This window comes from Dendropsophus ebraccatus, chromosome 3 (assembly GCF_027789765.1).
Source record: "Dendropsophus ebraccatus isolate aDenEbr1 chromosome 3, aDenEbr1.pat, whole genome shotgun sequence".
NCBI lineage: Eukaryota > Metazoa > Chordata > Amphibia > Anura > Hylidae > Dendropsophus > Dendropsophus ebraccatus.
This window is the reverse complement of record NC_091456.1, coordinates 197,120,539-197,137,818: the sequence shown is the minus strand read 5'-3', so window position 1 is coordinate 197,137,818 and position 17,280 is coordinate 197,120,539. Positions and strand designations below refer to the sequence as shown.

Genomic DNA, 17,280 nt, shown 5'->3' with positions numbered 1-17,280 from the left:
CTCAGCTACATGTACATTACACACATACAGCTCAGCTACATGTACATTACACACATATACAGCTCAGCTACATGTACATTACACATATACAGCTCAGCTACATGTACATTACACATATATACAGCTCAGCTACATGTACATTACACACATATACAGCTCAGCTACATGTACATTACACACACACAGCTCAGCTACATGTACATTACACACACACACAGCTCAGCTACATGTACATTACACACACACAGCTCAGCTACATGTACATTACACACATACAGCTCAGCTACATGTACATTACACATATACAGCTCAGCTACATGTACATTACACACATACAGCTCAGCTACATGTACATTACACACATAAAGCTCAGCTACATGTACATTACACATATACAGCTCAGCTACATGTACATTACACATATACAGCTCAGCTACATGTACATTACACATATACAGCTCAGCTACATGTACATTACACACATATACATCTCAGCTACATGTACATTACACACATATACAGCTCAGCTACATGTACATTACACACATACAGCTCAGCTACATGTACATTACACATATATACATCTCAGCTACATGTACATTACACATATACAGCTCAGCTACATGTACATTACACATATACAGCTCAGCTACATGTACATTACACACATATAGCTCAGCTACATGTACATTACACACACATACAGCTCAGCTACATGTACATTACACACATATACAGCTCAGCTACATGTACATTACACACATACAGCTCAGCTACATGTACATTACACACACATACAGCTCAGCTACATGTACATTACACACATATACAGCTCAGCTACATGTACATTACACATACAGCTCAGCTACATGTACATTACACATATACAGCTCAGCTACATGTACATTACACATATACAGCTCAGCTACATGTACATTACACACATACAGCTCAGCTACATGTACATTACACATATATACAGCTCAGCTACATGTACATTACACACATACAGCTCAGCTACATGTACATTACACACATATACAGCTCAGCTACATGTACATTACACACATACAGCTCAGCTACATGTACATTACACATATACAGCTCAGCTACATGTACATTACACACATACAGCTCAGCTACATGTACATTACACACATACAGCTCAGCTACATGTACATTACACACAGGGCTCTGCTGCAGGCATATATAACACACACATACACAGCTCTGCTCCACACACATCACACATACACAGCTCTGCTCCACACACATCACACACACACAGCTCTGCTCCACACACATCACACACACACAGCTCTGCTCCACACACATCACACACACACAGCTCTGCTCCACACACATCACACACACACAGCTCTGCTCCACACACATCACACATACACAGCTCTGCTCCACACACATCACACACACACAGCTCTGCTGCATACACATCACTTCAGCTCATCCAGCACAGCAGAGTCCTGCATACACTGAGCAGCAGCCCCTGATCATGTGACTCCTCCTCCTCCATGTGACTGATCACATGACTGTGACATCATGGCAGGTCCTGGAAGCACAGGGGAAGCACACGGCTCCTGTATCTGCAGCTGGAGGTACAGTATATATATATATGTATCAGGGATTGTATCCCGGCCGCTCTCTCCTATATACAGCAGCGCCACCATTTCCCTCAGGTTATGTGATGTATTACACCGCAGCTTATTGCAGAGAATATAACAGAGCTGCATTATCAGGAGCCGCGGAGGGAACAGGAGAGCGAGATATAAGTGACGTCTATGAGAAGCTTCATCCCCCCGATATATTACATTGTCTCCTCCCATGTTCCCCCATATCCCCTCCTGTCCATGTATATTTCTATCTCCAGGAATCTAGAGCCGCATTACATTGTCTCCTCCTCTTCCCTCCAGGATCCTCTGCTGATATCTTCTATATAAGAGACCGACCCATCAACCATGGAGAGAGACAGAGACAAGATGGCCGACAGGATAATAACCCTCACCCTACACATACTCTTCCTGCTTACTGGGGAGGTGAGGGATTCTGGGAGTGATGTCATCATGACATCATTCTTATCTATGGAATAACAGATGGATAGGACTGGGGAGGTGAGGGATTCTGGGAGTGATGTCATCATGACATCATTCTTATCTATGGAATAACAGATGGATAGGACTGGAGAGGTGAGGGATTCTGGGAGTGATGTCATCATGACATCATTCTTATCTATGGAATAACAGATGGATAGGACTGGGGAGGTGAGGGATTCTGGGAGTGATGTCATCATGACATCATTCTTATCTATGGAATAACAGATGGATAGGACTGGAGAGGTGAGGGATTCTGGGAGTGATGTCATCATGACATCATTCTTATCTATGGAATAACAGATGGATAGGACTGGAGAGGTGAGGGATTCTGGGAGTGATGTCATCATGACATCATTCTTATCTATGGAATAACAGATGGATAGGACTGGGGAGGTGAGGGATTCTGGGAGTGATGTCATCATGACATCATTCTTATCTATGGAATAACAGATGGATAGGACTGGAGAGGTGAGGGATTCTGGGAATGGATGGAGTGATAGTAATGTGTCTCTCCATACACAGGATTACACAGTAGTGAAGAAGTCCTCTAGTGGGCGCTGTGGGGCCCCTGGGTGTGAAGGATGGGGAAGAACCCTGAGCCCAATCCCGGGGCCCCTGGTACATGAGGAAATGGAGGAAGAGAAGATCCTAGAAGTCACCAACAAGATGGTGGAGCTGCTGAGTGGAGAGGTGAGACTGTGGCTGCTGGGAATGCTGGGACATTATACAGTAACACCACTGGAGGGGTGGGGGGGATGACTGTGTGATCATTGTGTGTGTCAGGTTCCTATAAGGTGTCAGGACGTGGCGGTCTATTTCTCCATGGAGGAGTGGGAGTATGTAGAAGGACACAAGGATCAGTACAAGGATGTGATGCTGGAGGATCAGCAGCCCCTCCCATCAGCAGGTAATAGACAGGACTATATACACACCTCCTCTCTGTATTATCTGGATGGAAAGAATGAATTCAGTCTCTGTATGTGTTCCCTCCAGTCAGATCCAGTAAGAGAACAGCACCAGAGAGATGTCCCCGTCCTCTTCTCCCACAGGATCAGGATCAGGTAGATGGAGATCTTCCCTATGATGTGTAGATGTGCGGCTCTTCCTCTCAGTCTGGGTCTCCGGAGTTCCTCCTATTTGCTCCGGGCCCCTCACCCTCCGTTCCTCCTTACAGTAATGGTTCTCTGCTCCAGTCTTGTCTCTTCTCCTGTGTAACAGGATTAGCCCTTATCCCCCTTTTACCCTCATCTACTGTCTTTTTCTTTAGGTTGGCGCTCATTTGAAGAGCCTTTACACGGCACAAAAACTCGAGCTGCCAGGCTGCATGAATGATCAATGTATCGTTCGTGCAGCCATAGCAACCGATCCATGCTGTCATTTTCCAGATAACACAGCAGTACATATTTAACTAGCATTCTGCTGCTATTATCCGGCATCCTCTTCTCCGGCTCTCCCGTTCTGCTGCTGTGGCTTTAGGCCCTGTTTTCTTCGGTTGTCAATCATTCTGGAGGAGGCGGGGCCTGAAGACACAGCGGAGGGCGGTAGAGCTGGAGAAACAGGATGCTGGATCACAGCAGCAGCACACTAAGTAAGTATGTACTGCTGTGTGATCTGGAAACTGACAGCACAGATATATGTATATCCCAGAACCCAATATATGTAAATATGTGCTGTCAGTTTTCCTTTATCATTTTCAGCCTCACGTCCCTTTTTACATAGGAAGATGTGCGGCCGATAACACGTTTTGAAACATGTTCTAAAGACACCATCAGTCGATGGCGAGTAGCTTCTCACCTCTTCTCCCTGTATTAACGATTGCTGTTGTCTCGTTTTCACCTTTTTTTCACAGATCACGAATCTGGTGGAAGAAATAAACTTTACTGATGGTATAAACATTATAGTAAAAGAAGAAGAGACAGATAACAGCAGTGATGAGCAGTATAAGCAGGACATCACTACAGGTAACCGCCCACTAAATGCAGAGAACACTCACACATTCTCCTCAGTCACCGGCTGTAACTATTCTGTGTGGGATATTATAAGCTCCGTGTCCTGTCAGTCTTCTCTGCTGTATATTCCTCCCATTACTGATGATACAATAGTGTGCAATAGGGCTGATATTTCTGATTTAGAATTTAGAGTTACTAGATAAGTGGTCAGAACAATGGAAAATTATGTAAAATATGTAACAAATGTAAAATAATGCACTTGGGGAGAAGGAATCCTCTATACAGTATCATATCGTCAGTTCTGTGTTAGTGGAGACTTTAGAAGAGAAGGGTTTAGGGGCAGAGATTTCTGACACCTCACAATGAGTCACCAGTAGAGATGAGCGAACTGGGCTGAGGTTCGGGTTTGTACAAATGCAAACAAACGGCATTTGCTGTCTTCCCATTCCGTGAGGTTACCCCGTGTTTTATGGTGTAGCAGCAGTTTTATAACTTGTCCTGATTATTACTACGGCCCAAGTACATAACCTTACATTTATCCACAGTATACATTTATACACCATCTTCCATTTCTCTGCCCAAGTCTCCAGCTTCTCTATAATATTATATTATATTCCTGTGGTGATTACTTTCTGACCAGCACTGAGCAGTCTTACCTGTGAATCCTGATTCTCCACCCTACATTAGCTCTTGAGCCACTTATCTCCCTAATCTCCCGCTGTCTCTAAGGGCCCTATTACACGGGACGATTATCGTGCCAAAAATCGTTATATCACTCACATTTAAACGATAATCGTTCTGTGTAATTGCAGGCAACGATCGAAAAATCGTTTGTATGTCGTTGATCACTGATTTAGATGCAAACCTAAAATTATCGTTAATCGTTCGCTGTAATTCCACATTCGTTCGCTCAAGTTCCACATTTTTTCACTAATCGTTCAGTGAAATTGCAGATTGTCCATCTCGTTTGTGATCGTTTATCGTTAGTCGTTAAAAATCACTACGTGTAATAGGACCCTAAGTCCCTGAAATCATTTTAAGGACCCTCCACCCACCTCTAACTTTATCATTGGTGCCAATGTGCACCCTGACCTTTGGGTCATCGCCAGCCCCTCCCAGTAACCTGTCCACCTGATCCGCAATGTGACGAACTCGAGCGCCACTGTTCTATGATTCCGGTCCTTGGGTGTGTCTTCCTAATAATTGAGTTCCCCAGTACCAGCATCTGTCTGGCCTGCACTTCTATTCCCCACCTTTTATTGGAGCAGATCCCCCCCGGGGTCGGAGACAATGTCCTACTGAAGCAGTACAACCATTTAAATAGGTGGAGGAAAAAACGTCCTTAAAGTGACACTGTCACCAACTTTTTGCATTCTGACTTCTCTACACAGGTGTAGTATGTAAATTTAGCAGTTTTCATTCCTTATTTTATATCATACGTCATGGTGCTTGTTCAAGTAAAAAGTGATCTTTTATCAACTGCCGATTGTGCAAAGTGGGCGGAGCTTCACTGCAACAGCGTCACTTAGCGTCATCACCACATAGGCCCCGCCCCCTTGATGCCCATTGGTATGGGCCAACCTAAAGGGGCCTTTAGGCCAGCCTGTTCCAATGGACGGCAAGGGGCGGGGCCTATGTGGCAATGACGTAACAGGGTGGGGTTGTGGGCAGGGCTAAGTGACGCTGTTGCAGTGAAGCTCCGCCCACTTAGCACAATCTGCAGTTGATAAAAGATCACTTTTTACGTGAACAAGCACCATGACGTATGGTATAAAATAAGGTATAAAAACTGCTATTACACCTGTGGAGAGAAGTCAGAATGCAAAAAGGGGGGGACAGTGTCACTTTAAGGGGTTAAACTAAACAAGGTTTATGAGGGAAGGGTTTTAATTAAACAGAATCAATAAAAGAAGAAGGAGACACAATCTGAGGTTATTGGGGAAAAAGTTATAAACAACTCAGGAAAATATGACTTTACTAAAAGAGTAGTAGATGCTTGATGGAAACTTCCAGCAGATGTGTTTGGTAAATCTACAGTAAGTGAATGTAACCTGCCTGGTGTATACATCTATCCTAAGGTAATAAGAGAGGGGATAATAGAGGGTAGGACATGATGGACCAGGGGGCTTTCTCTGGAGATAATGTTCTAATTTGCTATGGCAGGGTTCCACGATGTAGGATGACGGGGGGGGGGGGTTCTACGATGTAGGTTGACGGGGGGGGGGGGGGGGGGGGGGGGGGGGTTCCACGATGGAGGATGACGGGATGGTTCCACGATGGAGGAGGACGGGATGGTTCCACGATGGAGGAGGACGGGGGGGGTTCCACGATGGAGGACGAGAGGGTTCCACGATGGAGGAGGACGGGATGGTTCCACGATGGAGGAGGACGGGGTGGGGGGTTCCACGATGGAGGAGGACAGGAGGGTTCCACGATGGAGGAGGACGGGAGGGTTCCACGATGGAGGAGGACGAGAAGGTTCCACGATGGAGGAGGACGGGAGGGTTCCACGATGGAGGAGGACGGGAGGGTTCCACGATGGAGGAGGACGGGAGGGCTTCACGATGGAGGAGGACGGGAGGGCTCCACGATGGAGGAGGACGGGAGGGCTTCACGATGGAGGAGGACGGGAGGGCTCCACGATGGAGGAGGACGGGAGGGCTCCACGATGGAAGAGGACGGGAGGGTTCTACGATGTCACATTCTGGAAAAGATGTTGCACATAAATAATCTAAGTAAGAAATATATGAAACATCTCTAAGGTTATTTCTATTATTTTCTTCTCTATTGTCAGGTGACTGTACCCGGAGATCAGAGGGAAATCTGATATATTCAGGTTATAAAGCAGAGAATCCTATCACACAAGATACATATGAAGAACATTCTATTACCCCAGATCTACCCCCAGCCCCTCACAGCAAAGATCTGGCATCTGATCCTTATATACCAGTCCCATCTACTGCTTCATCACAGATTACTAAGCAACATAAGGAGAAGCCATTTTCATGTTCAGAATGTGGGAAATGTTTTACTCAGAAATCAGATTTTGTTGAACATCGAAGAATTCACACAGGGAAGGGGAAATTTTCATGTTCAGAATGTGGAAAATATTTTACTCGTAAATCAAATCTTGTTAACCATCAAATGACACACACAGGGGAGAGGCCATTTTCATGTTCAGACTGTGGAAAATGTTTTACTAATAAACCACAGCTTACTGTACATGAAAGAACTCACACAGGGGAGAAGTTATTTTCTTGTCAAGAATGTGGAAAACAGTTTACAGTGAAATCAAAGCTTGTTGCACATCTGAGAACTCACACAGGAGAGAAGCCATATTCATGTTTTCATTGTGGGAAATGTTTTTCCCATAAATCAAACCTCACTCTACATGAAAGAACTCATACAGGAGAGAAGCTGTTTTCATGTTCAGAATGTGGCAAATATTTTACTCAGAAATCAGAGTTTGTTAATCATCAAAGAACTCACACAGGAGAGAAGCCATTTTTATGTTTAGAATGTGGGAAATGTTTTACTTGGAAATCCCAGCTTACTGTACATGTAAGAACCCACACAGGAGAGAAGCTGTTTTCATGTTCAGAATGTGGTAAATGTTTCACTCCTGAATCAAAGCTTATTAAACATCAAAGAACTCACACAGGGGAGAAGCCATTTTCATGTTTAGAATGTGGTAAATGTTTTACTCAGAAAACACAGCTTACATTACATGAAAGAACTCACACAGGAGAGAAGTTGTTTTCATGTTCACAATGTGGAAAATGTTTTACTCATAAATCAAATTTTGTTAAACATGAAAGAATTCACACAGGAGAGAAGCCATTTTCATGTTTAGAATGTGGAAAAGGTTTTAGATGGAAATCAGTGCTCACTGCACACGAAAAAACTCATACAGGAGAGAAGCCATTTTCATGTTCAGAATGTGGGAAATGTTTTGCTCATAAATCAGATTTTGTTAAACATCAAAGAATTCACACAGGGGAGAAGCCATTTTCATGTTTAGAATGTGGGAAATGTTTTACTCAGAAAACACAGCTCACATTACATGAAAGAAATCATACAGGAGAGAAGTTGTTTTCATGTTCGGAATGTGGGAAATGTTTTAATCACAAGTCAAATTTTGTTAAACATCAAAGAATTCATACTGGGGAGAAGCCGTTTTCATGTTCAGAATGTGGAAAAGGTTTTAGTTATAAATCAGATTTTGTTAAACATCAAAGAACTCACACAGGAGAGAAGCCATTTTCATGCGATAAATGTGGGAAATGTTATGCACAGAAATATAAACTTATGAAACATCTAAACAGTCATTTAGGGGAGAATCCAAGTCAGATCGCTGAATGATCAGTCAGACGTCTGTATTCCCCATGTACAGAGGAGATGTGGCGGTAATACAGATATCATATACCGCAGCTCCAAACTTCTCACCAATTGGTAATAAAATGTTTCTTCTAAACCTTAGTCTCCTCTCCCTCCATCTCATGTGGATATATATATATATATATGGTTATGATGATGTGACAGATGACAGAGGTCCTGAGTGGGAGGCAGCGGCTTCCTCTGCATAGTTAGTGGCCATGCATACACAGTACACGAGCAGGGAGGCCAGGGAGGATCTGGAGTCCCTGCTGCTCTATGTACAGTGTATTAGTGCAGCCACCACAGGATGGACGGACAGGAGAAGAGAATCCTATCTATCACCAGACTCTCAGCCAAGGATGAGGGGGAAGCGAAGTGCTGATCGGACCCTCTGTAAGTCTGTACCACCACCACCCCTCTTAGTATAGGACAGTATTTTTTGTTTATGACTTCTGATGTGTGATTTTATGGCTTATTATTATGTTATATTTGTAGACTTGCTTCCCTTTCTATTATCTGACAAATAAATTTTTTTTGATGAGATGAGAATCCCCTTTTATTGCAGCATTGGGGCGTTATAATAGGGGAAAATATGAAAGGGGGGGTTAAAATAATTAGGAATTACCAGGGAGGAAATGGGGGAGGTCACAGACCGTGCGCTCTCATCTGCTCCCACCCTGACTACTTGCCTCAACAGTCCTAGACGACTACGGACAACCACGGAGACCGCCCCTACTAGCGATAAGGTGATGACACAAAACACAGACTAGACTAACTTACATACAAGGTGAGGTCACTGGGCCGGGGCCAAACCAAACCAAGAGCAAAGTGCAAAACGGAAAGAGAATAGTTGGGTAATGGAGCCAAAGTCGGAGAAAGCCATGTAACGATATAAGAAACAATATGGAGACACTTGCTCACTAAAACTAGTCTAGAAGCCGGCGTGGATATCAGGACATTGATACACTATATAGTGGGTCAGGGGACCGGACCAGGATGTGATTGGACGCACACACACAGGAACAGACACAGCAAGGGGGAAAGGAGAATACAGATGTCAATCACCTAAGCAAGACAGAGATTAACTGTGAAGTGGCCAGAGGAAACTAGGGAAGAGACGGGTGCAGTAAGAATTCAATCAGCAGAGCAGGAGTAGCAGAGGGGAGGTATAACAGAGAAGTGCAAATAAAACACAATACAAACACAAAACCAGCACTATTAAAGGGGTTATCCAGCGCTACAAAAACATGACCACTTTCTTCCTGAGACAGCCCCATTCTTGTCTCTAGTTTGGTCGTGTCTTTGCTGCTCAGTTCCATTGAAGTGAATGGGGCTTAATTGCAAACCGCACCTGAACTGGAGACATTATACCATTATATATATATATATATATATATATATATATATATATATATATACAGTCCTGCATGCCATTATATATATATATATATATATATATATATATATATATATACACACACAGCCCCACATAAAAAAAATATATATATATATATATATATATATATATATATATACACACACACAGAGTAAAAAATCAAAATACCACAGCACTCCTAATCGGTCCAAAAATAGAACTCAAAAATGTCTCAAAAAAAAGCAAAAAACATAATGGGATGAAGCAGAGTTACCAGTCCCGTAGTCCAACAGGATCAATATCCAAGAAAAGAAAAAAGTAACAGCATCCAGGCGATTTAAAGTGCATAAAGCAAAAGTGCTTTTATTACCCCATGGCACACATACAACTGCTGCTGTATATGTGCCATGGGGTGATAAAAGCACTTTTGCTTTATGCACTTTAAATCGCCTGGATGCTGTTACTTTTTTCTTATATACACACACAAACACACACGGCATTACTAAATATATATATATATATATATATATATATATATATATATATATACTGACAAAGGTTGCTAGACGGCACTGTGTAGGCTCTGAGGCTCTGGTGGGTGAACGAACTCAGGTAGCCAGAGTACAAAGTGTCATGTGGGTAACCGATACTCCTGATCTGTATACACAAGTCCATAAAGTAAGTATAATCAGTCCATAGTATGGTCCAATCAGCATTCGGTTATTGGAGAAGGCCGTCACTCACCCCATCACTGAACAATCAGCTGTTCACTCCACAGTAGGTTCATGGCGTCTGTGTTTGGTAAATTTTGAACCACGCATGCGTGGAGTGAGCGCAATGTCCTTCGGGAGGTCCGGATCGCGTCATCAGATTCTATCAGCAACGGAGGTCCGTGCATGCGCATACTTTCAAATGTCCAAGGTCCTTGGACATTCTACTAGACCAGGGGTCAACCAATCCAGCTGTGCCCTGAGAGACACCGGATAGGTGCTGGGCTATACAGCAGGATACACTGTTATACTCCTTTATCCTGTGACGTTTTTGTAACAGGTGGAACATGTTTGTGACACTTGCGGTAACGGAGCGTCACTTGTGCGGCTTCTATTCTGCTTCCACATTGAGGGCAAACTGTACCCTTTCCCAAGATGGCGTCCGCGGGGCTTGGATCAAGTATGCGCATGCACGGACCTCCATTGCTGATAGAATCTGATGACGCGATCCGGACCTCCCGAAGGACATTGCGCTCACTCCACGCATGCGTGGTTCAAAATTTACCAAACACAGACGCCATGAACCTACTGTGGAGTGAACAGCTGATTGTTAAGTGATGGGGTGAGTGACGGCCTTCTCCAATAACCGAATGCTGATTGGACCATACTATGGACTGATTATACTTACTTTATGGACTTGTGTATACAGATCGGGAGTATCGGTTACCCACATGACACTTTGTACACGCTGTAGATATATGAGTTGATGTTTCACACTGTTTGAATACAGTATTTACACTGTTGTATATATTGTTTACATATGATAATGAAGATGATGTCACTAATGATGGGATGTGTAATGGGAGGGGCTTCTATGTTAAATACTGAGCATTGCCACTCTGATATTGTTGCTTGAAAAAGATCTCAAAGAGAGATTGAAACGTTGCTTACTAATGGGTGAATAAAAACCACTTTTTCATCACTTATACTGGAGTGCCACATCATTCGACTACTTATATATATATATATATACAGCCCAGCATACCATTATATATATACAGCCCAGCATACCATTATATACATATACAGCCCAACATACCATTATATATATACAGCCCAGCATACCATTATATATATATATACAGCCCAACATACCATTATATATATACAGCCCAGCATACCATTATATATACACAGCCCAGCATACCATTATATACAGCCCAGCATACCATTATATATATACAGCCCAGCATACCATTATATATATATATATATACAGCCCAACATACCATTATATATATACAGCCCAGCATACCATTATATATACACAGCCCAGCATACCATTATATACAGCCCAGCATACCATTATATATATACAGCCCAGCATACCATTATATATATATATACAGCCCAACATACCATTATATATATATATATATATATACAGCCCAGCATACCATTATATATACACAGCCCAGCATACCATTATATACAGCCCAGCATACTATTATATATATATATATACAGCCCAGCATACCATTATATATATATACAGCCCAACATACCATTATATATATATATATATATATATACAGCCCAGCATACCATTATATATATATACAGCCCAACATACCATTATATATATACAGCCCAGCATACCATTATATATACAGACCAGCATGCCATTATATATACAGCCCAGCATACCATTATATATATACAGCCCAGCATACCATTATATATACAGACCAGCATGCCATTATATATATACAGCCCAACATACCATTATATATATACAGCCCAGCATACCATTATATATACAGACCAGCATGCCATTATATATATATACAGCCCAACATACCATTATATATATACAGACCAGCATACCATTATATGTGTGTGTGTGTGTGTGATCAGACTACCTATATGAAGCCCTAACCCAACTTGCAGATGAAATGGTTTACAAGAAGTTGTCTGGAGATCCCACAAAAAACTTTTTGGATGAATTAGTTTCTTTGGTGAGTGAAGCATACGACCAGGGGATTATAGACAAGGAAGTCTGTTCCATGTTAGTAAACCAAAATCCTAGGATTCCTGTCCTATATTTACTTCCCAAAATACATAAGCGACTGGACCATCCTCCGGGTCGTCCGATAATATCTGGAACGGATTCCTTGTTCTATGCCCCTGCATCGTATGTGGATCAGTATCTACAAGAAATGGTTAGAAAGTTACCCCGATGTCTTAAAGACACTACTGATCTCTTGGTTCGACTGGAAGCTCTTGATGTCAGAGACGTGACTTTTGTCGGTACTCTTGACATCAAGAGCTTATATACTAATATACCATGTCCTGAAGCCTTGGAAGTAGTACGTGAGAAATTATGTGAAAATGCAACAGTAGACAATTCCACAATAGGCTTTTTACTGTCACTTCTGGAGATTATATTAACAAAAAATTATTTCAGATTTGGTGAAGAATTTTTCTTACAAACGCAAGGCGTTTCGATGGGGTCCCCAGTGGCCCCCAGTAATGCGAACATTTTTATGGCAGCATTAGAGGATAGATGTCTCTCAACGCACGAGCACAGCATTCATTTGCATACTTGGCTAAGATTTGTGGACGACGTCCTATTGCTGTGGACCGGCACCAGAGAAGAACTAAATTCTTTTATTCAGCATCTGAATGCTGCCCATGAGTTGATAGAATTCACGGCGGAGATACATAACACCACAGTCCAATATTTAGATGTAGAATTGACAGTACAGAATGGCCAAATAGACACAAAACTGTACACTAAAGAAATGGATAGGAATAACCTTTTGCACAGAACTAGCCACCATGCCCCTATGACGTTCAGGGGGATCCCTAGGAGCCAGTTAATGCGGGTGAAACATGTGAAATACAAGGGGTTAAGATGGTGCAGAAGTTCTGTGCAAGAGGTTATAACAAGAGTGAAGTAAAGAAAGCATGGGAAGAGGTTAAAGAGAACCTGTCACCGGGGATGCGGGCACAGAGCCCGGCCGACCCCCCGATGCAGCTCCCGGATACTTACCTATTGCGATGAGTCCTGTTCCTGGAGCCGGTCCCGGGACGAAGATATCTGCGCCTGAAGCCGTGCGCGCGCGCCGCTGAGATGAGTCCGACGCTCATAGAGAATGACGGAGCCATCATTCTCTATGGGCATCGGACTTATCTCTGCTCATTTACATACAGCACGCGCACGGCTTCGGGCGCGGATATCTTCGTCCCGGGACCGGCTCCAGGAACAGGACTCATCGCAATAGGTAAGTATCCGGGAGCTGCACCGGGGGGTCGGGCGGGCTCTGTGCCCGCGTCCCCGGTGACAGGTTCTCTTTAAGGTAATACCAAGAGAGGAACTAATGAACCAGGCACCTGGCATGAACATCTGAAACTCCTGAATCCTGCGCACTGTGGTGAATTGTTTTGTTATTTTTGCATAAGAAGATTTGTTATATCGCATAAGAGAAAAAGAAAAAAAGTAAAATAAGGAAATTTCTGAAAATACAAGTGTCCTGATTACTTTATCTTTATTGTTGGATTGACCAAGGGAAAAACGACTTGGTATAGGACTATACACACACAGTGCGATTAGGCACATGATTTTCTAGTTTATATATATATATATATATATATATATATATATATATATATACATACAGCCCAGCATACCCTCATATATATATATACAGCCCAACATACCAATATATATATATATATATATACCTCCCTACAAGGCCCGGGCATGCTCCTGATGAGGTGTCTGTATGACCTCCCTACAAGGCCCGGGCATGCTCCTGATGGGGTGTCTGTATGACCTCCCTACAAGGCCCGGGCATGCTCCTGATGAGGTGTCTGTATGACCTCCCTACAAGGCCTGGGCATGCTCCTGATGAGGTGTCTGTATGACCTCTCTACAAGGCCTGGGCATGCTCCTGATGAGGTGGCTGTATGACCTCCCTACAAGGCCCGGGCATGCTCCTGATGAGGTGTCTGTATGACCTCCCTACAAGGCCCGGGCATGCTCCTGATGGGGTGTCTGTATGACCTCCCTACAAGGCCCGGGCATGCTCCTGATGAGGTGTATGACCCCCCTACAAGGCCGGGCATGCTCCTGATGAGGGTGTATGACCTCCCCACAAGGCCCGTGCATGCTCCTGATGAGGTGGCTGTATGACCTCCTTACAAGGCCCGGGCATGCTCCTGATGAGGTGGCTGGAGGACCTTCCTACAAGGCCTGGGCATGCTCCTGATGAGTTGTCTGTATGACCTCCCTACAAGGCCCGGGCATGCTCCTGATGAGGTGTCTGTATGACCTCCCTACAAGGCCCGGGCACGCTCCTGATGGGGTGTCTGTATGACCTCCCTACAAGGTCCGGGCATGCTCCTGATGAGGTGTCTGTATGACCTCCCTACAAGGCCCAGGCATGCTCCTGATGAGGTGTCTGTATGACCTCCCTACAAGCCTGCTCCTGATGAGGTGTCTGTATGACCTCCCTACAAGGCCTGGGCATGCTCCTGATGAGGTGTCTGTATGACCTCCCTACAAGGTCCGGGCATACTCCTGATGGGGTGTCTGTATGACCTCCCTACAAGGCCCGGGCATGCTCCTGATGGGGTGTCTGTATGACCCCCCTACAAGGCCTGGGCATGCTCCTGATGAGGGTGTATGACCTCCCTACAAGGCCCGGGCATGCTCCTGATGAGGTGTCTGTATGACCTCCCTACAAGGTCCGGGCATGCTCCTGATGAGGTGTATGACCTCCCTACAAGGCCCGGGCATGCTCCTGATGAGGTGGCTGTATGACCTCCCTACAAGGTCCGGGCATGCTCCTGATGAGGTTCCTGTATGACCTCCCTACAAGGCCCGGGCATGCTCCTGATGAGGTGTCTGTATGACCTCCCTACAAGGCCCGGGCATGCTCCTAATGAGGTGTCTGTATGACCTCCCTACAAGGCCCGGGCATGCTCCTGATGAGGTGTCTGTATGACCTCCCTACAAGGCCCGGGCATGCTCCTGATGAGGTGGCTGTATGACCTCCCTACAAGGCCCCTGCATGCTGCTGATGAGGTGTCTGTATGACCTCCCTACAAGGCCCGGGCATGCTCCTGATGAGGTGTCTGTATGACCCCCCTACAAGGCCCGGGCATGCTCCTGATGAGGTGGCTGTATGACCTCCCTACAAGGCCCGGCATGCTCCTGATGAGGTGGCTGTATGACCCCCCTACAAGGCCCGGGCATGCTCCTGATGAGGTGTCTGTATGACCTCCCTACAAGCCCTGAGCATGCTCCTGATGAGGTGTATGACCTCCCTACAAGGCTGTGCCGCCTCACCCAAAAAATGACACCCCCCCCACACACACAGCATTACTGACCCACTGCCAGACCGTTCATGTTGCAGGATGTTGCAGGCAGCAGATCGCTCTCCACGGTGTCTCCAGACTCTGTCACATGTGCTCAGTGTGAACCTGCTCTCATCTGTGAGGAGCACAGGGGGCGCCAGTGGTGAATCTGCCAATCCTGGTGTTCTCTGGCAAATGCCAAGCGTCCTGCACGGTGTTGGGCTGTGAGCACAACCTCCATTTGTGGACGTTGGACCCTCATACCATCCTCATGGAGTCGGTTTCTAATCGTTTGTGCAGACACATGCACATGTGTGGCTGGCGCGCCTAGAGAGAGAGAGGGAGTGACCACCACAATGAAGGAACGTCCTGGATAGTGACCATGTCGGCTGAAAAAAAAACAAACTACAACACTTCTGGCGGCAAGAGTGACCCAAGAAAGTGGGGTTAGGCCACGGAATTGGCAGCTACTCTAAAGTCATGTATGTGGGGAACACAAAAGAGCCACAATGGTTCATGGACTCACCATAGAAGCGGTAACAAGGGTGCTTGATCCAGCACTCCCAGGCGTGTAGATAATCAAATAAGAACATAACCTTTAATAATATGTCCTAAAAATCTCTTCTAAAACCAACGTGTTTCGCGCAGCAGTGCTTAATCATGGTTACAATGGAAGAATAAACATGTGAAACAAAAAAAATGTTTACTCACACAAATTTACCTACTGATGCTGATATGTACATTGGCTTATTCCACTACTAGTACGACCCACGGATTTTGTGGTGCTCAATCATCCGTAACAAGCTACTCCAGTGATATACAGTCTTCAAACAGATATATGAAGGATGAGGCACTCACCAGTCCGTAAATATTCCTTGATTTTATTTCATGTCATATTCCAACAGGTGATTTGGACGCGGTTAGAACATGGTGAACGGGTGACAGCCTGTTTCGCGTGATGATGTTCACGCTTCCTCTCAGCCTCTCAGGGACTCCCGAATGAGCGATCCAAGCATCCTTCGCCGGGGCTCAGCGCCGTAATGGCGCTGATCCTGGCTCGGCACTCAATTGCTTCCGGCTGCAGCAGCCGGAAGCAATCGATGTGCCTATCTCGTCGATCTATGCTGCATATCTATGCAGCATAGATCTGTAAGAGAGATCAGTGCACTTATACTAGAAGTCCCCCAGGGGGAATAACCCTAACCCCAGGGGGGAATAACCCAAACCCCGGGGGGAATAACCCTAACCCATGGGGGAATAACCCTAACCCCCAGGGGGGAATAACCCTAACCCCAGGGGGGAATATCCCTAACCCCAGGGGTGAATAACCCTAACCCCAGGGGGAATAACCCTAACCCCGGGGGGGGATAATTCTAACCCCAGGGGGGGATAAT

At 44.8% G+C, this 17,280-nt stretch overlaps 2 protein-coding genes across 3 annotated transcripts in view; one reads left to right on the top strand and one right to left on the bottom strand.

Moving 5' to 3' along the window:
- Positions 1-8,953, top strand: part of LOC138786678 (oocyte zinc finger protein XlCOF7.1-like) — a 65,441-nt gene extending 56,488 nt beyond the window's left edge. Inside the window, exons 10-15 of the mRNA XM_069963657.1 lie at positions 1,960-2,054; positions 2,634-2,801; positions 2,895-3,018; positions 3,105-3,172; positions 3,961-4,072; positions 6,855-8,953. Coding sequence (XP_069819758.1) covers positions 1,960-2,054; positions 2,634-2,801; positions 2,895-3,018; positions 3,105-3,172; positions 3,961-4,072; positions 6,855-8,422 — 2,135 coding nt within the window. The 3' untranslated portion in view covers positions 8,423-8,953. The remainder of the gene's footprint in view (positions 1-1,959; positions 2,055-2,633; positions 2,802-2,894; positions 3,019-3,104; positions 3,173-3,960; positions 4,073-6,854) is intronic.
- LOC138786721 (zinc finger protein ZFP2-like) overlaps positions 1-17,280 on the bottom strand; it is a 380,133-nt gene that overhangs the window by 299,668 nt on the left and 63,185 nt on the right. The window lies entirely within an intron of this gene.